At 53.1% G+C, this 24,754-nt stretch overlaps 1 protein-coding gene across 1 annotated transcript in view; it reads left to right on the top strand.

The window, feature by feature from the left end:
* LOC140426022 (collagen alpha-1(XXIV) chain-like) overlaps positions 1 to 24,754 on the top strand; it is a 158,002-nt gene that overhangs the window by 85,148 nt on the left and 48,100 nt on the right. Inside the window, exon 2 of the mRNA XM_072510302.1 lies at positions 12,594 to 12,658. Within this exon, the coding sequence (XP_072366403.1) occupies positions 12,594 to 12,658 (65 nt within the window). The remainder of the gene's footprint in view (positions 1 to 12,593; positions 12,659 to 24,754) is intronic.

The following is a 24,754-nucleotide window of genomic DNA, read 5'->3' on the forward strand; positions in this document are numbered from 1 at the left end:
GGCCACGTTACGCCCGAAAGGCAGTGTGGTGCATTGTGACACAGCTGGTAAATGCCGGAAATCCCTCTTCCTGGTTCTACCCGGCTCACCGCACCTTCCGAGATCTACGCGATCTCGGGAGACGTCGCAATGTGAATCCTGCCCAATGTGGGCGATCACTTTTTCGAAAATGTGCATATGAGAGCGAGACAGCCAGTCTCACTGTAATGTGCCCTCCCACAATCTAACCAAGGCGTTGGGATCTAACCCCTCCGCCATGGAGTTGTCGGGCAAGCGTCACTCATGGGCAGGGTGGCACACTTGCACTGCTGGCACTACCAAGGTGCCAACTGGCGCTGCCAGCTGGCGTGGGAACTGCCTGAGTGCCAGCCTGCGACTGCCAAAGTGCCAAGTTGGTATTTTTACCACAATGGAGATAGGGCTTGGGGGTGCGTTGCGTGGGTGCAAGTGGGTTTGGGGGCTAGTTGGCTGAGGACCCCCTCATAGTTGCGTTAGGGCTCAAAGATGGCAATGGTTTATGGACGTGAATTGGGAAGGAGAGGATAAATTGGGAATTGGTGGAATTTAGGTTTCAGTCAGAAACTGAGAAGCGGCCAGGGACAGAGACAAGGGGCGGGATTCTCCGACCCCCCGCCGGGTCGGAGAATCGCTGGGGGCTGGCGTGAATCCTGCCCCCGCCGGTTGCCGAATTCTCCAGTGAAAACAAAACGGATGTGACTTTGGGAAGCAGAATTCTCTTCCTTAAAATGACAGCCAGATTTGTTAAGGCGAGATCCTGCATTTGTCCAACCTTTCAGGATTAGTTCATTATTATCGCGACTTAAAGCGACTTGTAGGTGGAGGATAATTACAAGGTTACCGGGGACAGAGCGAGTGAAGGATTTTGGGACCTTTCTTTTTTAACACTGAGTGGCCTGAACGTGGTTTAGACCAAAGCACCCCGCTTTATTAAAATGCCTTCCTATCTGGTAGCAGCAGACTCCAATCCCGCCTTGCATGTGCGGGCCAGAAGACCAGCTGTTTTGGAGTGTGCCTGACCCATCCCATAATCAGTGTGACTCGTGAGCACAATCGTGACGGATTATGGAGCAATTTGAGCAATTTTGGAAACATCTGATTTGAGGTGGCCCCAGGGGATGGGAGAAAACGGGGACTGGGAATGGTGATAGGTGCACAGCGGGCAGACGGTCCGCAAGAGCACCGGAAAACTGTTCCTTCCCCACCTCCAGTGTCCAAGCTGCACATTTAGGATAATTAACCAAAAAAGGGAGGAGGCGAGGGGGAATGTTTTCTGCACAGTGTCTCATTCCGATCGTGAATGCATTTCATCGGGAGCATTCAACAAGGCATTGAGTAAACATTTTAAAATTCAAATCTGATCTATGGGAAATGGGATTGGATAGCCCATTCACTGGTCCAGCACAAACATGATGGGATGAATGGCCTTCTGTACTGTATGAAGACATGCTTGTTAGGTGAATTGGACTTTCTGAATTCTCCCTCTATGTATCCGAACAAGCGCCGGAATGTGGCGACGAGGGGATTTTCACAGTAACTTCTTTGCAGTGTTAATGTCAGCCTACTTGTGACACTAATGAAGTTTAAATTATTGAATTCTCCATTTTTGACACTGCGTGTGGGGATTGGTGGCTTTAGTAGCTCCTTTCCTGCCAGCGAGAATGACAAGATCCCACGCCAGATTCCGCACCTGGAACCTCATTAATTATTCAGAGGGGGGGTTCCCCTCCCCGAATCGCCTGGCAGCTGATTCTCCCGCCCGCCCGCTCGGCGCCAGCTGGTGGGTTTGAACGTCCCGCTGCCATATTTGAACACCGGTCCTGGGCACTCGTGTCACCCTTTCCGGCCCACCTGCCTTCCCTAGACTGTGCAGGATGTTGGCAGCCCAGAGGGAAAAGGCCAGCAGCCTCAGGAAGTGGCCCCCTCCTCGATTCAACCCCCCCCCCCCCGAACCCACCGCCTGCCAGCCCATGGAATCCCTACAGTGCAGAAGGAGGCTATTCGGTCCATCAAGTGTGCGACTTCCCAGAAGCCGGAGTCTTCTAGCACCCCCTTCCATTCAACAATGTGGTGTGACCATTGACCCATTAAGACCAGTGCGGCGATGGAGGCCGGAACTGGTCTGCCCCGGCAGAGTAGTCAGCAACGCACCAGGAGCAGCGCGGCACCGTGGCAGACAGGCCTTGTTGCACTCACCTCGAAGTCTGCTGCAAACTGAGGGCCGCCTGCCCACATCATTCTTGAACAAACGGGCCTTAGACCCAGCTAATTTCACGCTGCTGTGGCGCAAATTTGGACGGCCTGATGGGATACCGGCGGGCAGCTGTGTTAATGAGCATTCATGAGATGCAAATGAATGCAAATAGACGCTGGTGAGCTTCTGACGTTTTGACTGCCGCAGCGGTCTACCAGCAGGTGGGTGAATTCCACCCTCGATCTCTGACTATCTGTGTATCCATCTCTCTCTCTCTGTGTAACTCAATGAAAGGTTTGGGCCTCTGATGCTTTAGGAAACACAGGTTCACGAGCAGAGAGCGCTCGAGCCAGATTGAGACAGATTTCGAAGGCACTAGATTTACGATTCGAGGCCTCGTCCCCTCCCTCTGAAAATGATTAGAATGGATACATTTTCCAGCATGTTGTCTTCAATCTGGAAAGCAATTGCGTCAGTGTCAAGCTCACAAAATACCTTCCACAAAATTGCCTCAAATAATGTGAGCTATTAGGAAAGCCTTCCATGCGATTAGCAAGATATATTATGTTATCTTTTCTGACCAAACAGATTGGGGAATAACAGGAGGGAGCCTCAATATAATTATGTCGGGCATTGGTGAGCCCACAGCTGGAGTGCCGTGTGCAGAATATCTGCTGCCCACCGCGGGAGCGGAGATCGCGGACAATCGCCAGTCGGACAAGAAATAGCACCGGCACGCATCCCGATGCTCCGGTCCCTCACCAGCGGAAGGATGAAAATGAGTAATTTGAACCCATTTGCATCCGATTAATCGGCTGGAAGACCGATTCTCCAGGCCCCCGCGATGCTTCGACCCTATTGTTTGGGACTCACGTGGCCATGGATTGCTGCAAGGTTTTTCCAGCGTGGCCCTGACGCGGTGGGTCAAGGGGGTGCATATTTAGCTTTGGTGCCCCCAAAATCCAATGGAGGGCCCCTCCCTTACGCACAATGCAACTCCTGCCCAGCCCAGCCCCCCCCCATCAGAACCCGCATCAGACATTCCCATTCCCTTCACGCATGAATGCATCTCAAGTACCCTGCTGCGAACCTAAGGACAATGTTTAAAAATATCTAGCAATGGTTGGCAGGTCATCACCCCATCAAAAACAGTTAAGTGCTTTCTGCTGCAAAAAGAGGACGTGAAAGTACTTATATCCTCGATGCTCATAAGCACTGTGGTTAGCTTCAGAGCAGGCCACTTGAGATGCATTCAAGCGTAAGGGGGGGGAGATTAAATAAAAATCCAGACACCTGGTTATCTGGATGCTGTTACTCTGTCAATTACAGCCTACTAAAAGCTATTTCTCTTTGAAAGTGAATGGAAGCTTCGCAGATCAAAGGGTCTGAGGGGGGTTAAAGCCTTGTGATGTACTTTGACTTTCAATGAAGTAACTGTTTGCTGCACTTCTGGTGAAGGAACATGCTTCAGGCAGTCTCTGGGTGGTCTCTGAAATGGGGGGTGATCTCTGATAATGGGAGGTCTCTGGCATGGGCATCTCTGATATGGGAGACTCTGATAGGGGGGTCTCTGATTTGGGGGTTCTTATGGGGGTTCTGATATGGGGGTCTGATGGTGGGCTCTCTGATGGGGTGTCTCGTGGGGAGGTCAGTGCGGGGGGGGGGGGGGGGGTGAGTCGGGTAGCCCCCATGTGTATGTGCTGTGGCGGGGGTGGTGGAGAATGCCCCGACTTGTCAGTGGCGGAGGGGGAAACACAATTTACGATGTGGGAGTTAGGGGCCAGCTAGTGGACGTTGCTGTCGGGCCCTCGCTCAAAATGGCAGCCGGAATCCCAGGAGGTCCTCTCCTCGCATAACTATGTATGGAAAGGGACAACGAATTGCTCCTGGGTTCTGCTCCCAGCACCCAGACCAGGAGCGATTCAACTCCAGCGGGAGAACATATGGGGCTGGATTCTCTGATCTTGAGGCCATGTCAGAGGAAGTGCCTGGTTTTCCAACGAAAAAGTCGGCGAGGCCCCAGAACCGATCCTCCGACCGGTGAGGGGCGAGCAGCCATGTCACGTAAAACGCATGGACTCCCCGATATAAATGGCCGGGTCTGTGTCCGCGCATGCACACGGCAACGAGCTGCAGCGGCCACGCCGTACAACATGGCACCGCCTGTGCGCGTACCTGACCTGCCAGATAGTGCCCCCCCCCCGGACACACCCTCGCCACCCCCGGGCCATCCCCCACCAGTCCCCCCAGCCCTCGCCAAACCACCCCCCCCCCCACGCGGCCAACAGCACGGCTCCCGCCTGACTGCAGCGGCACTGGACACAGCCGGGTTCACGAAAACTGAGACTCAGACTCCGTCCGGCCAGCATGATGTCTGGGGCCCTGCCTCCTTGAGTCATTTTTAATCATTTGCCCAAATAATATGGGGGGGAAGGCCAGCAGTGCAGTCGTCAGGCTGCACGATTTTAAAAAAATAATAAAATTCCGCCCTTGTAGTTTGCTCTTCATTGTACTTACAGAACGTACAGTGCAGAAGGAGGCCATTCGGCCCTTCGAGTCTGCACCGACCCACTTAAGCCCTCACTTCCACCCTATCCCCATAACCCAATAGCCCCATCTAACCTTTTTGGACACTAAGGGCAATTTATCGTGACCAATCCACCTAACCTGCACGTCTTTGGACTGTGGGAGGAAACGGGAGCACCCGGAGGAAACCCACGCACACACGGGGAGGATGTGCAGACTCCGCGCAGACAGTGACCCAGCGGGGAATCGGACCTGAGACCCTGGCGCTGTGAAACCACAGTGCTAACCACTGTGCTACCGTGCTGCCCACGAATAGTTGCTTACATACTTTTCATGGGCCTCTTGAGTGGCGGCTTATGGTGCTTAGAAAGCCTTTTAAACTTGGAAAGCCCTATGGTGTGTGTGGCCAGGGCAACAGCATGTCTCATGACAACAGCATGCCTCCTCAACCAATCGTATTGAAGAATTCTCACTGAGACACGCAGAGTCTAAACCAGGAAGCATGAGTTCAGATATTTAATTCAACATAAATCTAACGACATAATGTGGGAAAAAACGAAGGAAAGAAAGATGGGATTACATGAGTGAGACAAAGTAGATAAATGAAAGCTTTTTAAGTATCATGTTTAATTTTTTTAGATGTCCAATGACAATTAAAATCTGAAGGAATGTGACTCTACAGTTGTAAAAGTATATTTACAGAGCCAGGGAGGTTTGCTGGACAGTAACCAATTCACTTACAGTTGCACATTCAAACCAGGGGCGAGATTCTCCGACCCCCCGCCGGGTCGGAGAATCGGCGGGGTCTGGCGTGAACCCCGCCCCCGCCGGTTGCCGAATTCTCCGGCACCGGATATTTGGCGGGGGCGGGAATCGCGCCGCGCCGGTTGGCGGGCCCCCCCCCCTGCGATTCTCCGGCCCGGATGGGCCGAAGTCCCGCTGCTAAAATGCCTGTCCCGCCGGCGTAAATTAAACCACCTACCTTACCGGCGGGACAAGGCGGCGCGGGCGGGCTCCGGGGTCCTGGGGGCGATCTGGCCCCGGGGGGTGCCCCCACAGTGGCCTGGCTCGCGATCGGGGCCCACCGATCCGCGGGCGGGCCTGTGCCGTGGGGGCACGCTTTCCCTTCTGCCTTCGCCACGGTCTCCACCATGGCGGAGGCGGGAGAGACCCCCTGCACTGCGCATGCGCGGGAATGCCGTGAGCTGCCGCTGACGCTCCCGCGCATGCGCCGCCCGGAGATGTCATTTCCGCGCCAGCTGGCGGGGCAACAAAGGCCGTTTCCGCCAGCTGGCGGGGCGGAAATTCGTCCGGCGTCGGCCTAGCTCCTCAATGTTGGGGCTCGGCCCCAAACATTCCGCGCCTTTGGGGCGGCGCGATGCCCGACTGATTTGCGTTGTTTTGGGCGCCAGTCGGCGGACATCGTGCCGTTTCCGGAGAATTTCGCCCCAGATCTGCGGGCCGCGATTCTCCACTCCCACGCCGGTTGGGAGAATTGCCTGGGTCGCCAAAATCTCCGGGGACGCTGGTCCGACGCCCTCCCGCGATTCTCAGAAGCAGCGGGAACGGCCCGGTCGAGTTTCGTGGGCCGCAGGCCGGAGAATCGCCGGGGATACCCAAAATGGCGATTCTCCGGCAGCCCCGCTATTCTCAGGCCCGGATGGGCCGAGCGGCCAGGCCAAAACGGCGGGTTCCCCCCGGCGCCGTCCACACCTGGTCGCTGCCGTCGTGGGTGGTGCATGAACGCTGGGGGAGCGTCCTGCGCGGGGGGGGGGGGGGGGGGGCGAGGGGGCATCCTGCACCGGGGTGCACCTTAAATGTGGAGTGGACCGCGATCGGTGCCCACCGATCGTCGGGCCGTCCTCTCTGAAGGAGGACCTCCTTCCTTCCGCGGCCCCGCAAGATCCGTCCCCCATCTTCTTGCGGGGCGGATTTAGAGAGGACGGCAACCACGCATGCGCGGATGACGCCCGTTATGCGGCGTCGGCCACGTCATCTATGCGCGCCGCATTTACGCGGGCGACAAGGCCTGGCGCGGGTAGATGACGCGGCCCCGATCCTGGCCCGTTGTCAGGGCCTGAATCGGTCGGGACCGGGGCCGTTCCACGCCGTCGTGAACCTCGACGGCGTTCACGACGGCGCGGCCACTTCGGCGTGGGGGTGGAGAATCCCGCCCGTGATATCTGGGCCTTAAAAAAACTACAATGCAATATTTTATTATTTTTCAAGAGAGTCTAAGTACAGACGTTTCAAACTTCAGCAAGTCAAAATATTTACACGTTAAACCCCGAAGCAATTTTGTGTTAAATATGCAATTGAATAATTGTTCTTCTTTGAGAAATACTGCGAGATAATAGTTCCTGGGTTGGCAGATTCTGCTTATCTTTGACTTATCCCACAATGTCCTCACAGTAAATTGCAAGTGAATTTTAAAGCCAGCATCACGTTGTCAGATCTTGCAAATGAAGGCGTTGCATTTTGTAGCCTGTTGAAGAGCTGTCGTTTGTCCAGGGAAATCCCAAACACATATTGGCAAGAGCAAAACATGTCTCACGCGTGGCAGATGATGGGCGAGGTTCTCCGAGCCCCCGCCGGGTCGGAGAATCGCCGGGGGCTGGCGTGAATCCTGCCCCCACCGGTTGCCGAATTCTCCGGCACCGGATATTCGGCGGGGGCGGGACTCGCGCCGCGCTGGTTGGCGGCCCCCACCCCCCCGCCCCGCGATTCTCCGGCTCGGATGGGCCGAAGTCCCGCTGCTAGGATGCCTGTCCCGCCGGCGTGGATTGAACCACCTACCTTACCGGCGGGACAAGGCGGCGCGGGCGGGCTCCGGGGTCCTGGGGGGGGTGCGGGGCGATCTGGCCCCGGGGGGTGCCCCCACGGTGGCCTGGCCCGCGATCGGGGCCCACCGATCCGCGGGCGGGCCTGTGCCGTGCGGGCACTCTTTCCCTTCCGCCTTCGCCACGGTCTCCACCATGGCGGAGGTGGAAGAGACTCCCTCCACTGCGCATGCGCGGGGATGCCGTGAGCGGCCGCTAACGCTCCCGCGCATGCACCGCCCGGAAATGTCATTTCCGCGCCAGCTGGCGGGGCACCAAAGGCCTTTTCCGCCAGCTGGCGGGGCGGAAATTCGTCCAGCGCCGGCCTAGCCCTTAAAGTTGAGGCTCAGCCCCCAAAGATGCGGAGCATTCCGCACCTTTGGGGCGGCGCAACGCCCGACTGATTTGTGCCGTTTTGGGTGCCAGTCGGCGGACATCGCGCCGATACCGGAGAATTTCGCCCAATATTGCTGTTGAAATCTTACAGAAGGGTTTTAGGGAGAATAACATGGTGTTTCCCAGAACTTACAGAACAGACAGGCCAGTTGACCCAATGGTCCATGCTGGCGTTTACACCCCACATGAGCCACCTCCCACCCCTCTTCACCTCACCCCATCAACCAATCCTAACATTCCTTTCTCCATGGAGTATTTATCCAGCTTCCCTTTCAATGTCTCCATACTGTTCACCGCTCCACATAGGAGCGAGTTCCACATTTTCCCCGTGGGAGCGAGTCCCACATTCTCCCCACTCCCCGTGGGAGCGAGTCCCACATTCTCCCCACTCCCTGCGGGAGCGAGTCCCAACTTCTCCCCACTCCCTGTGGAAGCGAGTTCCACATTCTCACCACTCCCCGTGGGAGCGAGTCCCACATTCTCCCCACTCCCCGTGGGAGCGAGTCCCACATTCCCCCCACTCCCTGTGGGAGCGAGTCCCACATTCTCCCCACTCCCTGTAGGGGCGAGTTCCACATTCTCCCCACTCCCTGTGGGAGCGAGTCCCACATTCTCCCCACTCCCCGTGGGAGCGAGTCCCACATTCTCCCCACTCCCTGTGGGAGCGAGTTCCACATTCTCACCCCTCCCCGTGGGAGCGAGTCCCACATTCTCCCCACTCCCTGTGGGAGCGAGTCCCACATTCTCCCCACTCCCTGTGGGAGTGAGTTCCACATTCTCCCCACTCCCCGTGTGAGCAAGTCCCACATTCTCCCCACTCCCCGTGGGAGCGAGTCCCACATTCTCCCCACTCCCTGTGGGAGCGAGTCCCACATTCTCCCCACTCCCCGTGGGAGCGAGTCCCACATTCTCCCCACTCCCCGTGGGAGCGAGTCCCACATTCCCCCCACTCCCTGTGGGAGCGAGTACCACATTCCCCCCACTCCCCGTGGGAGCGAGTCCCACATTCTCCCCACTCCCCGTGGGAGCGAGTCCCACATTCTCCCCACTCCCTGTAGGGGCGAGTTCCACATTCTCCCCACTCCCTGTGGGAGTGAGTTCCACATTCTCCCCACTCCCTGTGGGAGCGAGTCTCACATTCTCCCCACTCCCTGTGGGAGCGAGTCCCACATTCTCCCCACTCCCTGTGGGAGCGAGTCCCACGTTCTCCCCACTCCCTGTGGGAGCGAGTCCAACATTCTCCCCACTCCCTGTGGGAGCGAGTCCCACATTCTCCCCACTCTCTGTGGGAGCGAGTTCCACATTCTCACCACTCCCCGTGGGAGCGAGTTCCACATTCTCCCCACTCCCTGTGGCAGCGAGTCCCACATTCTCCCCACTCCCTGTGGGAGAGGGTTCCACACTCTCCCCACTCCCTGTGGGAGCGAGTCCCAAACTCTCCCCACTCCCTGTGGGAGTGAGTCCCACGTTCTCCCCACTCCCTGTGGGAGTGAGTCCCACATTCTCCCCACTCCCTGTGGGAGCGAGTCTCACATTCTCCCCACTCCCTGTGGGAGCGAGTCCCACATTCTCCCCACTCCCTGTGGGAACGAGTTCCACATTCTCCCCACTCCCTGTGGGAGCGAGTCCCACATTCTCCCCACTCCCTGTGGGAGCGAGTCCCACATTCTCCCCACTCCCTGTGGGAGCGAGTCCCACACTCTCCACACTCCCTGTGGGAGCGAGTCCCACATTCTCCCCACTCCCTGTGGGAACGAGTTCCACATTCTCCCCACTCCCTGTGGGAGCGAGTCCCACATTCTCCCCCCTCCCTGTGGGAGCGAGTCCCACATTCTCCCCATTCCCTGTGGGAGCGAGTCCCACATTCTCCCCACTCCCTGTGGGAGCGAGTCCCACATTCTCCCCACTCCCTGTGGGAACGAGTTCCACATTCTCCCCACTCCCTGTGGGAGCGAGTCCCACATTCTCCCCACTCCCTGTGGGAGCGAGTCTCACATTCTCCCCACTCCCTGTGGGAGTGAGTCCCACATTCTCCCCACTCCCTGTGGGAGCGAGTCCCACATTCTCCCCACTCCCTGTGGGAGCGAGTCCCACATTCTCCCCACTCTCTGGGTAAAGGTGTTTCTCCTGAAATCCTGAATGGATTTTGTAGTGACCCTCTTATATTGGTGGCCTTGTGTATTGTCTCCTTCACCAATGGAACTCCACATCGCTGCTATTAAATCCTTTCATAGCTTCAAAGGCTCTGCCGGGTCACCTGTCCCGTTTCCTTTTTCTAGTGAAATGTGTCTCAGTCTTTCAGGTCTAATTAATGTCTCAGTTCTGGAATCATCCATGTCAATCTTTTTTGCATCCTATCCAGCGCCTCAATATTCTTCCTATAACACGGAGATCAGGGACGGGATTCTCCCCTACTCGGCGGAGTGGGGGGTCCCTGTGCCGAGGAGCGGCGTGAACCACTCCGGCGTCGGGCCGCCCCGAACGTGCGGAATCCTCCGCACCTTCAGGGGCTAGGCCGGCCCCGGAGCGGTTTCGCCGGCGGGGAAGGGGCTTGGTGACACGCCAACCGGCGGTGAAGGGCCTCCGCCGACCGGCGGGTGTTGGCACCTGTGCGGGAGCTCCAGCGCGTGCTGGCGTCATCCCAGCGCATGCGCAGGGGGGGGGTTCAAGTCCGCGTCGGCCATCGCGGAGGACCACAGCGGCCGACACGGAACAATAGAGTCGGCCCCGATCGCGGGCCAGGCCACCGTGCCCCCCCCCCCCCCCCCCGGGGCCAGATCCCCCGCGCCCCCGAGGACCCCGGAGGCCACTCGCGCAGCCAGATCCCGCCGGCAAATACCTGTTGTAATATACGCCGGCGGGACCGGGCGAACACGGGCGGCCACTCGGCCCATCGCGGGCCGGAGAATCGCCGGGGGGGGTGGGGGGGCGTTGCCAGTGGCCGGCGTGGCGCGATTCCCACCCCCGCCAAATCCCCGGCGCCGGGGAGTTCGGCAGCCGGCGGGGGCGGGAGTCACGCCGCCCCCCCCCCCCCCGGCGATTCTCCGACCCGGCGGGGGGGTCGCAGGATCCCGCCCCAGCTAGAATTCTCCGGCCATCGGGATTCTCTTTTCCTGTCAGCAGTGCATTCCCGCCCGCAGATTTCCCGGTGGTGTGGGTCGGCTGCAATGGGAAATCCCATTGACGACCGTCGGGAGCAGAGACTCCCGCCGCCTGCGGAAAGGTGCGCGGCTGAGGGTCCGGACAATCCCGCCCACTTCCTTTGCCGCTCCATCTGGTCCAATTCGCAGCATGTCATCTCCCAACAGCCAATCAGAAAGCAAACGATTACCCGAATGAATGATTTGCGACCTTTAATCAACAAGTCAGCTTTATCAGCAGGTCCTTTGAATGAGTGTGAATTTGGAATTGGATTTGTTTATTGTCACGTGTACCGAGGTACAGTGAAAAGTATTTTTCTGCGAGCAGCTCAAACAGATCATTTAGTACATGAAAATACAAGAAAAGAAAAAGAAAATACAAAATAGGGCAACACAAGGTGCACATTGTAAATACATAGACACCGGCATCGGGTGAAGCATACACGGTGTAGTGTTAATGAGGTCAGTCCATAAAAGGGTCATTTAGGAGTCTGGTAACAGCGGGGAAGAAGCTGTTTTTGAATCTGAATGTCATCGCGGCATCCAATCATTTATAACATTTGTTATGGGCAAGGGTTTAGAGAGCCCCAAAGTGTATCATGGAGTTCACCTGACCCACAACTTGGACTAGATTGTGGTTATGGGAAGCACACGGCCCTACTCTGCAGGTGTGGTACAGCAGAGATCCACAGTACTTTTAAATTAAAACAATGTTTATTTATGAAACCAGTTAACACTTTATAAACCCACAGTAAACATCTCAACAACTATCAACACCAATAAATCCCCCAAATAATACAGTACTCTCCAAGTAACTCTTAATCTTTCCTTACAACATCCATAAGACAAAAAGAACCCTCTTTGCAGAAAGACATCAGGTTTAAAGTCACTACTGAGAACAATTACCACTTTGAAATCATCAAATCAACATTCATAATCTTGCAGAGATTCAAACAAATCTTGCTGTGACAGCAGCTTTTCCAAATCTAAAACGAAACTAAAACACACCCTGCAGCAAACAGCCTAAAGCGAAAGTAAAAGCAGACAGACAGCCCAGCTCCACCCACACTCTGACATCACTGATGAACACCCATTCCTTAAAGGTACACCCACTACAGATACTTTTATAAACACCCATTTCGTAAAGGTACTCTCACATGGCACATTATCTCAACTTGGAATTGTATTGAATGAAATTAAATCTGCTTTAATAAAATGTTCTGAAGAGTGGTGAGAATGTGCATCTCATATGGAGTGTTTATCGTGAGTGGTGTGGATGCATATGAATAAGTCCTGTATTGGTACATGAATGTTTCGTTGTTAGGGTTAGGAAATGAAGAAAGGCTTATTCACATGGAGCAAAAACACCAGCATGGAATTGATGGGCCGAATGGTCTGCTATTGTAAAATTCTACATCAAAAGCAATTAACGCTGCATAGGATTGCACAAATCGAAGCAATTTTTTCAGATCAACTAAACTCAACTTTACTTCTCTCTAGGAGATCCCTCCTGTTCTTGCTGACGATATGTGTGGCTGCTGGACTCACACAAACCCACATGCAAGGTAAGGTCTTATTTCTATTGACATTCCCAGTCCCTCCTCCAGCCCGTCTCTCTCCCGTTTGATCAACGGCCCCCAACCCACACAAGGAAATATTGAGCATTTACAGCAGTTATTCACGTTGTCCACAAAGACCCATCCAAAACCTTTTGGCTCCAGTGTCTCAAGAATTCATGGATCCATTGCCTTTGTCCTGTTAAACCTTCACTGTTTTGTGTGCAGCTTCGAGTAAATATCAGAAGGCTTCATTCACCATGTTTTATATTGTTTGCACCTCTGGAACCAAGCAGAATCTGAATACAGTACGATGGTTGTGCTGATACGTTTGAAGGTTTGACAGTAGATTAGCTTTGGACTCTTTGCCGAGAATATGGTGGAGTTGGGGCAAATTTGACTTCAGTTCGTTAGATTTCTACCCTCACCTTGCTTTGCCCTGTAAGCTGCTGGAAGGAGAGTTGACGGGTGCAGTGAGAGGAAAGGGGCACCTGGACCTCGGTGAATGCTGGGAGCCACAGCCTGGCCGTGATTCTCCGATCGTGTTCGCCAAAACTGCGTTCGGCGATCGGCCGGAGAATCCATTTACACGCTGGAATCGGGGGCGACGCCGTGTTTCCGGTGCTGCACCCCCTCGAAAACGCCGCACTCCTCGACGTCACTTGAGGCACTCCCTCGACGCTCCGCCCCCGATAGACCGAGTCCCCAACGGCGTGGCACACGTGTCCTCACAAATTCCAGGGGCTTCACCTGGCGGCTGTGGACTGTGCCCGGCGCCGCCACAGTCGGGGGTGGGGGGGGAGAGGCGTTCCACTGGTAGGGGGGGGGACTTCGACGGGGGCTGGGGGGACAGGTGGGGGTGGTCCGGGGGTGGCGAGGCCGGGTCCGCACACGCCCGGCACCATGTTGTACGGCGCGGCCGGCGCAGGCTGCCGCTGTGCGCGATGCGCAGCCATGGACCCGGCCATTCTGCGGCCGTATCCGCAGGTAAAGCTGGGGGCTTTATGTGGCGCGGCAGCTAGCCCCCCCACTGGGCGGAGCATCGGTGCGGGGGCGTTGCCGATTTTCTGGTCGTAAGGCCAGACGGATCCTGCGGACATAGCCGCACAATCGGAGAATTCAGCCCACTATCTCCAATTATATTTAAGGATACAAAAAGAAAGGACAGTGAGAAAACGAGATGAATTAGAATCAAATCAGATCCAGAAAGGGAAATAGAGAGGGAAACAATGATTGGGTGAGGACTGGGGCAAAAATAGTGAAGGTAAATGAAGAAGAAATGTCTAATGTTAGTGGGCAGCACAGTGGTTAGCACAGTTGCTTCACAGCTCCAGGGTCCCGGGTTCGATTCCCGGCTTGGGCCACTGTCCGTGCGGAGTCTGCACGTTCTCCCCGGGTCTGCGTGGGTTTCCTCCGGGTGCTCCGGTTTGCTCCCACAGTCCAAAGATGTGCGGGTTAGGTGGATTGGCCATGATAAAATGCCCTTAGTGTCCAAAAAAAGGTTCGGTGGGGTTGCTGGGTTACGGGGATAGGTTGGAAGTGTGGGCTTAAGTGGGGTGCTCTTTCCAAGAGCCGGTGCAGACTCGATGGGCTGAATGGCCTCCTTCTGCACTGTAAATTCCATGAAATTCTAATTTTAAAAACCACTCGGAATCATTTACTATCTTCAGGATACGGACCAAGGTGAGTGGTGAGCCTGTGGAATTTACTACCATCGAAAGCATTTGAGGCCAAAACAGCGTGTTGTCAGGAAGACGTTCGTTATGGCATGTGGGTGAACAGAATTAAGTGATATGGATATAAAAGAATATCAAAGGGTCCCGGGTTCGATTCCAGCCTCGGGTTCTATGGTTCAATATGGGTGGAAAGCGGGAACAGATTACTGAGTTGGATGATCAGCAGAGATCATAGTGAATGGCGGGGTAGGCTCGAAGGGCCGAATGGCCCTCCTCCTGCTCCTATTTTCTATGTTCCACTCGAGCCACTGAGTAAAGTAATTATTTGTCTTACATCGGGATGCCCTCATTTTGAATAGACACAGCAGCTAAACCTGAGTGGGGACCTAGAAAAATAGTTTGACTGAATTATACAGCTCAGAAGGAGGCCATTCAGCCCTTTGCGTTTCCTCTTCGAAAGAGCGATCCAATTGGTGTCTCGTCCATGTCTCCATAACTCCGTATTTACCCAGTTCCCTTTTGAAAGTTATTATTGAATCTGTTTCCACTGGCCTGTCGGGCAGCACCTTCCAGACCACAGCAACTTGATCTCCCCTCTGGTTCTTTGGCCTGAATCTGTTTTTTTTTTTATTCATTCAAAAGAACAAAGAACAAAGAAATGTACAGCACAGGAACAGGCCCTTCGGCCCTCCAAGCCCGTGCCGACCATACTGCCCGACTAAACTACAATCTTCTACACTTCCTGGGTCCGTATCCTTCTATTCCCATCCTATTCATATATTTGTCAAGATGCCCCTTAAATGTCCCTATCGTCCCTGCTTCCACTACCTCCTCCGGTAGCGAGTTCCAGGCACCCACTACCCTCTGCGTAAAAAACCTGCCTCGTACATCTACTCTAAACCTTGCCCCTCTCACCTTACACCTATGCCCCCTAGTAATTGACCCCTCTACCCTGGGAAAAAGCCTCTGACTATCCATTCTGTCTATGCCCCTCATAATTTTGTAGACCTCTATCAGGTCGCCCCTCAACCTCCGTCGTTCCAGTGAGAACAAACCGAGTTTATTCAACCGCTCCTCATAGCTAATGCCCTCCATACCAGGCAACATTCTGGTAAATCTCTTCTGCACCCTCTCTAAAGCCTCCACATCCTTCTGGTAGTGTGACGACCAGAATTAAACACTATACTCCAAGTGTGGCCTAACTAAGGTTCTATACAGCTGCAACATGACTTGCCAATTCTTATTCTCAATGCCCCGGCCAATGAAGGCAAGCATGCCGTATGTCTTCTTGACTACCTTCTCCACCTGTGTTGCCCCTTTCAGTGACCTGTGGACCTGTACACCAAGATCTCTCTGACTTTCAATACTCTTGAGGGTTCCATTCACTGTATAAAAGGAGCTGGATTAAAGTTTCACAGCTGCTATGTGAGATTTGAACTCATCCAGTACGTAAACACTAACCCACCACATCCCAGGCCTGGCTTCATTGACATTATTTTACCCCGAAGCTCTAATGTTCAGTTTTCGTTTCAAGTTACGGCTCTCTGAATGGGGGACACTCTGTGATAGCTGGTGTTGCCGTCACGCTGTGCTCACACACTCAATCGCCACACTTCCAGGCATACTCTGATTCAGCAACATTCATTCCCAGAGGTTTCGGCACGTGACCTCTTGCGTCCAACCACCCCACTCCCACCCCACCCCTACCTCATCCCACCCCACCCCATCTCTCCCACCATTAGTCACCTGTACGTCCATCCCATGGTGCCCCACTGCCCACATGACAAATTGGAAAGCCAATAGACATGTCACCTCATTGGTCAATTGGATTGGCATCCCAACAACCATTGCTTTCTCATCTCCAAAATGTTCATTATTAATTAAAAGGAGTATTTCAATAAGTGAGTACCAAGAACTGTAGGTTCACAAATCGCTGTGAATCATGTGTGATCCTTGGTAATGAGAACTAGGAGATGATTTTGATATGCAGAACATTGGACATTGTTCAATGAACATCATCTGAACATTGTTCTATCTTCACCTGATGGCTAGGCTTGGTTTTCTTTTCCAATTAAGGGGCAATTTAGCGCGGCCAATCCACCCACCCTGCACATCTCTGGGTTGTGGGGGTGAGACCTACGCAGGCACGGGGAGAATGTGCAAACTCCACACGGACAGCGACCCGGGGCAGGGATCGAACCCGGGTCCTTGCCGCCGTGAGGAAGCAGCGCTAACCACTGCGCCACCGTGCCTCCCTGGCTGGTTCTTTGTTGACACTGATCACTGGACGCAGATCACAGCCAAGGGCTCTGGTAGGCTTTCCCTTCTCATCCTTGCCCGGAGCTCCTGGAGGAAACTGTGGGGCATCCGTGTTTGTGCCTGAGCTGAGGTCACAGGCTCAGGATTGGGGGCTGAAGGCCTTCTCAGTGATACTAATCTTTATTGTCACAAGTAGGCGTGTCACGGGGAGAACGTGCAGACTCCGCACAGACAGGGACCCCAAGCTGGGAATCGAACCTGGGACCCTGGAGCTGTGAAGCAACAGTGCTAACCACTGTGCTACCGTGCTGCCCAATCAGTCACAGGACAGGCATACTCAAGTCATCGAGATCTAAACTCCCTGTGCTAGACTAAGAGCACCTTATTTTGACCTGTGATGTGGATCAATATGTTGAAGACATACAAAGAATGTGCTTACATTTACAATTGTGAGGAGAAGTACGAGGTAATACATTTGTGGAAGATGAACAGAGCAAGGGAAAACACACTAAACGGTAGGATACAACAAAATGTCAGGAAAGAGGAACTTTGGTTACATATCCTCAGGTCCCTGATGGTAGCAGGACAGGTAGATGTGGTGATGAAAAAAGAATATGGGATACTTTTGGTTGTTAGTCAGAATTTACCATTCGTTGAGCATCTCTTCCTGTTAGAATCATAGAATTTACAGTGCAGAAGGAGGCCATTCGGCCCATCGAGTCTTCACCGGCCCTTGGAAAGAGCACCCCACTTAAGCCCACGCCTTCACCCTAACCTGGTAACCCAGTAACCCCACCTAACATTTTTGGACACTAAGGGTAATTTATCATGGCCAATCCACCTAACCTGCACATCTTTGGACTGTGGGAGGAAACCGGAGCACCCGGAGGAAACCCACGCAGACACGGGGAGGATGTGCAGACTCCACACAGACAGTGACCCAAGCCGGGAATCGAACCTGGGACTCTGGAACTGTGAAGCAACAGTGCTAACCACTATGCTACCGTGCCGCCCATGTTGTGGGATTTATTTACACAGTAATAACATTCGGTGCCACTAAAGTTTCCGTTACCTTTCCGACAAGTTCAGGGCTGTTAAATATTTCATATACAGATGTTGTCACAAGGACGCAGGAAATCCAGAAATCCGGGGCGGGATTCTCAGAGCCCGGGGCCGGGCCGGAATCGCGAATCCGCGAATCGCGCCAAGCCGCCCCGACCGCAGAGCGGAGAATCGGCGCCATTGATGCCGGCGTGGTTGGCGTGGTGCCGGTCAGGGGCCGCTCTACGCAGCCCCACCCCCCCCGCCGATTCTTGGCCCGGGATGGGCCGAGCGGCCTTCGTAAAAAACCCGAGTCCCGCCGGCAACGTTCACACCTGCTCTCAGCTGGCGGGGCCTCGGTGTGGAAGGGCCCGGGAGCGGCCTGGGTGGGGGGGGGGGGGTTCCGAACCCGGGGCCGGGGCCTCAGTTGTGACCTGGCCCGCGATTGGGGCCCACCAATGGGCGAGCCGGGATCAGCAGCTGGAGCGGCGTAGTTCGCTCCAGTGCCGTGCTGGCCCCTAATTGCTGATCCTGAGGCCGTGTTGACGCCGTCGAGAAACGCGATGGAGTTTTCATCGGCGTCAACACTTAGCCTCAGGATCATAGAATCCCGCCCCAGGTTCTTCGTATTGTACATTTTCGGTTCGGTATAGTGTGAGAAATGAGATGCAAAGCAGGGAGGAATAATCAGTCATTTTACAATCAATTAATAAAGAATATTTATTCACTTAAAAGAAAAAACACAAGACAAGGAGGATTGTAATTGTCATAATATGGACTCATGCACATAATGAGATACAGACAGGCAGTGACAGACACCCAGGTTAGCCAATCAACACACATGTCAGAACACAACCAATCACCAGACAGAACACTCGAGGGGGGCTTCCTACTATAAAACACACGAGGCATCAGCACTCCGCCTCTTTCCACTGGTGACAACTGTAGTGACAGTCAGGGTGTATATATGAGTTAGCACCTTCTACACGTGGCTCAGAGATAATCTGGTCTAGTTAGTTAGAGTTAGCACACTTAGAGTAGCAGAGTGTCAACCCATAGCAAGCTGTGTGCCTTTTTATAGAAGTTCAATAAATCGTAATGAACCAATGTCTAAGTTTGGTGTCTGCTTTCCAGTACAACTGCATCCAGTTGCAGTCCGTGTTAACCCAGGGCGAATAACACGAGAGCAACACACTGCAATTATACATTTAACTACATTTAACTAACTGATGCCTATACACACAGACAATATTACATGGAGTTAGAAAGAAGAAGAAAAGAAAAGAAAAATTGCTTATTGTCACAAGTAGGCTTCAAATGAAGTTACTGTGAAAAGCCCCTAGTCGCCACATTCCGGCGCCTGTTCGGGGAGGCTGGTACAGGAATTGAAACATGCTGCTCGCCTGCTTTGGTAGCCAGCGATTTAGCCCAGTGTGCTAAACCAGCCCCCTTTGTTACCAGCTACCTACATTTCCTGAACTCTGGGATGCCCATTGTTTACAAAAAACATCCATTATTATATAAGTCCATGAAAAAAACCTGGCAGATAATTACCACACACTCGTTATGTGTCCACTTTTGGGAACATCATCTTCAGTTTCAGCGAAGGTGCAATTTCCTCGGTTGGCGTTTTGGATTTTAACCTGGCTGCCCTTTTAGCGTGAACTTGTTCTCAGGAGAGACTGTTCTCTGCAGTAGGGTGTGGATGTGATGGCAACTGCTACTGTCTCCACTTCTCCAGCTCATGCGCTATGGGTATATCATTCTTTCCCATCAATGTTACTCACCTTTTTAGCAATAGTGCCAATTCCTTTATCTCCACTCATTCATTTTCCTTTTTACAATTTTATTTTATCCTAATTTCATTTTTGAATCTTAATTTTCCCCAATTCATAACGTTGGCCTCAAGTTGTTTCCAGGAGTTTGCCAGAAGTGCAGGTATTACTGGTGAGTGAAATGATAAGCTCCTGTGTTTTTGGGCCCGGAGTGGAATGTTCCTTCCCAGACAACTACCTTCCCTACTTGTGCTTTCAATTACAATAATGTAGTCATCTCGTCGACACTGCTGCTGCATGAGTTGTATAATTGATAGAGCGTGTTCTGTATGATGTAACTAAGGAAACAAATTTAACAATTAAGCGCGTTCAACTGAGTCAGCTGGAATTTTGTAGAATCGCAGAATAATTGAAATTGACTATTTTGGCCCATTGTGTTTGTACGGGCTGAAAAGCAGATTATTTATCCTCAACCTCATTTTAGGTGGGTCTTTATATGAGACATGGGGTAAAGTGAAATGGCATAAAGTGAAAGATTGTTAGGTCCATTCATGAAGGTCCTCAACCATCAAGATGCACGTGAGCATCTTAGAGTCTCACGGAAAGAAAACAGAAAGAAAGATTACACCTCCGGGCATCTCAAAGATCTTTGCAGCTTACAGGGTACTTTTGAAGTGTTGTCACTGTTGTAATGTCGGAAATGGGACAGCCAATTTGCACACAGGAAACTCCCTCAGATAGCAATGTGATAAAGACCGGGCCATCTGTTTTTTATAATGTTCAGGAAGAAGTCTTACAACACCAGGTTAAAGTCCAACAGGTTTGTTTCGAATCACTAGCTTTCGGAGCACAGCTCCTTCCTCAGGTGAATCTTATAGTGTTGATTGAGGGATAAATATTGGACAAGACACAGAGGAGATACTCCCCTGCTCTTCTTTGAGATAGTGGCTTGGGATCCGTTATATCTGTCAAGAGGACAGATAGGGTTAGCGTTTCACCTGAAAGACAGCACCTGCGATAATGCAGCGCTCCCTCAGTACTAGCCTTGACGTTTGTGCCCCAGCCCTGGGGTGGGACCTGAATCTACAACCTTCTGATTTTGAGGAATTAATGCTTCCAAATGAGCCGTGGCTGATATAATCTCGGGTCGTACCGAATCTAGGTTATTCAGAAAGTCATTCTGAATGTGGAGCTGAGGGTTAACTGAGTGGGACAATCAACAGTTTCTCCTTTATATTAAGTGAGCTGTGTCCTGCAACTTATCAATTAGGACTAGTTTGATCGGGACTGACCCTGGAGCAGTTTCCTGAGTGGCTCTCGGTTCCTGTGAGTATGTAGGCAGAATAGTATCCAGTAACGTATTCATTTTCAACCTTACAGGGACACACGGGAGGTGTGACAATTTAATGGAGGCGAGAGTCTGGAAAGGTTGTATTGACCAGTTAACAGATGTGTGTAAAATGCAGGCAGACAACATCTGTCAAATTAAATGTATCCTTGTGTGATGAGACGGTAATATGTGCGCAGGAGTGTTAGATGGTCTTTGATTCAGTTAATTGACTTCAACCAAAGGAGTCGGTTGGCTGATTGATCGGGATGTGTTGACGGAGCCATGAAAAGAACAACACTTGGGAAAATCCAGTAAGAAAACAGTCATCCCGGGAAGAGAGAGTTCAGGGTTCGATTAGTTGACCCTGTGTGAATTGCCTGGATTAAAACTCAAGGGTACTGCTGTGGAATGAAATGAAAAAATGAAAATGAAAATTGCTTATTGTCACAAGTAGGCTTCAAATGAAGTTACTGTGAAAAGCCCCTAGTCACCACATTCCGGCACCTGTTCGGGGAGGCCGGTACGGGAATTGAACCGTGCTGCTGGCCTGCCTTGGTCTGCTTTCAAAGCCTGCGATTCAGCCCTGTGCTAAACAGCCCCTATGTTTCATGTATGTTTCATTATTGTCAGTGATAGTTATTGTTTGCTTGATCAATTCCTGAATATGACAGGGCCATAAATACAGGACACTTCCTGATTAATCCGACTGGGATCTTTCCTTGCTCAGAGTTGTTAGAATGTGGGACTCGCTACCACAGGACGTGGTTGAGGTAAATGGCTTTCAAAAAGACACTAGATGAGCACAGGGGAGAATAGGGAATAGAAAAATAAGCTGAAAGGCTGAGGTGAGGAAGAGGCGACTCGGGTGGAGGACTTTGTAAGAATAGGAGCATAAGGAAGCCACTCGGCCCTTCGAATCGGTTCCATCGCTCGATAAGATCTACCTGTTGCTAGAATAAAGAAGCTTTCCAGAAGAAAATCTTGAAAATTAGATTCTAGGTGAAGGCCCAATCAGGATTTTATGCTGGAACTTCAGGGGCGAAATTCTCCGTAATCGGCGCGATGTCCGCCGACCTGCGCCAAAAACGGCGCGAGTCAGTCTGGCATCGCGCCTCCCCAAAGGTGCGGAATCCTCCGCCTCTTGAGGGACCGAGCCCTCACCTTGAGGGGCTAGGCCCGTGCCGGACTGATTTCCGCCCCACCAGCTGGCGGGAAAGGCCTTTGGTGCCCCGCCACCTGGCGCGGAAATGACATCTCCGGGCGGCGCATGCGTGGGAGCGTCAGCGGCCGCTCACGGCATCCCCGCGCATGCGCAGTGAAGGGAGTCTCTTCCGCCTCCGCCATGGTGGAGACCGTGGCGAAGGCGGAAGGAAAAGAGTGCCCCCACGGCACAGGCCCGCATGCGGATCGGTGGGCCCCGAATGTGCCCCCCCCCCAGGACCCCGGAGCCCGCCCGCGCCGCCTTGAACCGCCGGTAAGAGAGGTGGTTTAATCCACGCTGGCGGGACAGGCATTCTAGCAGCAGGACTTCAGCCCATCCGGGCCGGAGAATCGCCGGGGGGGGAGGCCCGCCAACCGGCGCGGTGCGATTCCCGCCCCCGCCGAATATCCGGTGGCAGAGAATTCAGCAACCGGCGGGGGCGGGATTCACGCCCGCCCCCGGCGATCCTCCGACCTGGCGGGGGGGTCGGAGAATCTCACCCCAGCTTTTCAATACTTCAGCAAGTGACCAGGACATTCAGCAGAGCACACACGTCCACCACGCTGTGTCAGCTCAATGTTATTGCCACAAGGCAGCTCTTCATCCGGACTTTTCCCTGCCCAGTTGATGCTCTGTAACTACAAAGCTGAAAAAAATTCATATTTTTATTAAGAGCTTCCATCTCACGAATACGTTTTCAGGCCAATTCACATCCAACAACTTGCGTTGAAAACTCTGCTCATGTTTTGACAGCTGTGGCAGATTGCACAACAGCAGTTGAGGCAACGCACAACACCCCAAATAAAATAGTCAATTCATACTATCTCCCAATGTTAACGGATCCTTTCATAAATTCCAGGATCCGGATCCGCACCTACCCCTTTGCCAAAAACGGATCAGTTCCTCCTTGGCCCATACACTCGAGGAGGGATTCTCCGTGTTCCCACAGCCTATCTGGATAACAGGTTTTGTTGAAATCCATCCATCAGGTTTGAGATATTTTGTTTACAATCAGACATGGATGTAAACTTTACCTTTGCCCCCTCTACACTATGTGGGGGGGAATTATTTGGATGAGGGAGCAGAGTGCTTCACAGTGACAGAAGAGTGTTGATAAGAACAAAGAACAAAGAAAAGTACAGCACAGGAACAGGCCCTTCGGCCCTCCAAGCCTGCGCCGACCATGCTGCCCGTCTAAACTAAAGTCTTCTACACTTCCTGGGTCCGTATCCCTCTATTCCCATCATATTCATGTATTTGTCAAGATGCCCCTTGAATGTCACTATCGTCCCTGCTTCCACCACCTCCTCCGGTAGCGAGTTCCAGGCACCCACTACCCTCTGTGTAAAAAACTTGCCTCGTACATCTACTCTAAACCTTGCCCCTCGCACCTTAAACCTATGCCCCCTAGTAATTGGCCCCTCTACCCTGGGGAAAAGCCTCTGACTATCCAAATGATGTGTGAGTGTATCGTGACAACTATAACAACAATTTGCATTTATATAGTGCCTTTAATGTAAACATCCCAAGCTGCTTCAGCTGAACATCATCAAACAGAATTTTGACATTGAGCCACAGAAGGAGATATTAAGACAGGGGACCGGAAATTGGCCCGAGTGGGTGGTTTTAAGGAAAGCCTTAAAGGAGAAAAGTGACGGAGAGAGGCAGCGCGGCTTAGGGAGGGAGTTTCTGTGCTTGAAGCCCAGGCAGCTGAAGGCACGGCTGCAAATGATAGGCGATTAAAATCGGGCCAGAAATGGGTGAGTGCCGAGATCCCAAAGGGATGGAGGACGTTATGAGATAGGGGAGGAAGTCACGGAGGAACCTTAAAATGAGGATGAGAATTTTCAAACTGAGATCTGATTTATCTGATTCTGTGCTCGAATTGGACCGTTCAACAGGATTAAAACTCTCCCAAATATGTTGTAGTCTCATGATTAACTGAACCATTCCTGTCGACCAAACTTTTCTTTTTTTGTATAAATTTAGAGTACCCATTCTTTTCTTTCCAATTAAGGGGCAATTTAGCGTGGCCAATCCACCTACCCTGTGCATCTTTGGGTTGTGGGGGTGAGACCCACGCAGACACGGGGAGAATGTGCAAACTCCACACGGACAGTGACCTGGGGCCGGGGTCGAACCCGGGTCCTCAGCACCGTCGGCAGCAGTGCTAACCACTGCGCCACCGTGCTTCCCTAGACCAAACTTCTCTAACGTGATACTAAAGACATGGATCACTTGTACCTGCAGGTTTTATGTGGATCAGTGGCGGGAAATGTCCTGCCATTGGGATTGTCTCTTCCTGCTGGCAACTCACTCCCACCTCCAGGTTTCCCGACGCCGTGGGGTGGCTTCGATGGGAAACTCCTTGGCAAACGGCAGGAAGAATAGAATCCCGTCCCCAGGGAATGGCACACTGCCGACCCACACATGGCTAAGGGGCTGGAGAATTCAGCCCACATACTCCATATCAATTAACTACATTGTACAGTTGAGGGGCGGGTCGGAGAATCGCCGGGGGCTGGCGTGAATCCCGCCACCGCCGGTTGCCGAAGTCTCCGGCACCGCATATTCGGCGGGGGCGGGAATCGTGCCGCACCGGTTGGCGGACCCCCCCGCTCGATTCTCCGGCCCGAATGGGCCGAAGTCCCGCCGCTAAAATGCCTGTCCCGCTGGCGTAAATTAAACCACCTACCTTACCGGCGGGACAAGGCGGCGCGGGCGGGCTCCGGGGTCCTGGGGGTGGGGGGCGGGGGGGCGATCTAGCCCCGGGGGGTGCCCCCACAGTGGCCTGGCCCGCGATCGGGGCCCACCGATCTGCGT

Source organism: Scyliorhinus torazame, chromosome 7, assembly GCF_047496885.1.
Source record: "Scyliorhinus torazame isolate Kashiwa2021f chromosome 7, sScyTor2.1, whole genome shotgun sequence".
NCBI classification, from domain to species: Eukaryota; Metazoa; Chordata; class Chondrichthyes; order Carcharhiniformes; family Scyliorhinidae; genus Scyliorhinus; species Scyliorhinus torazame.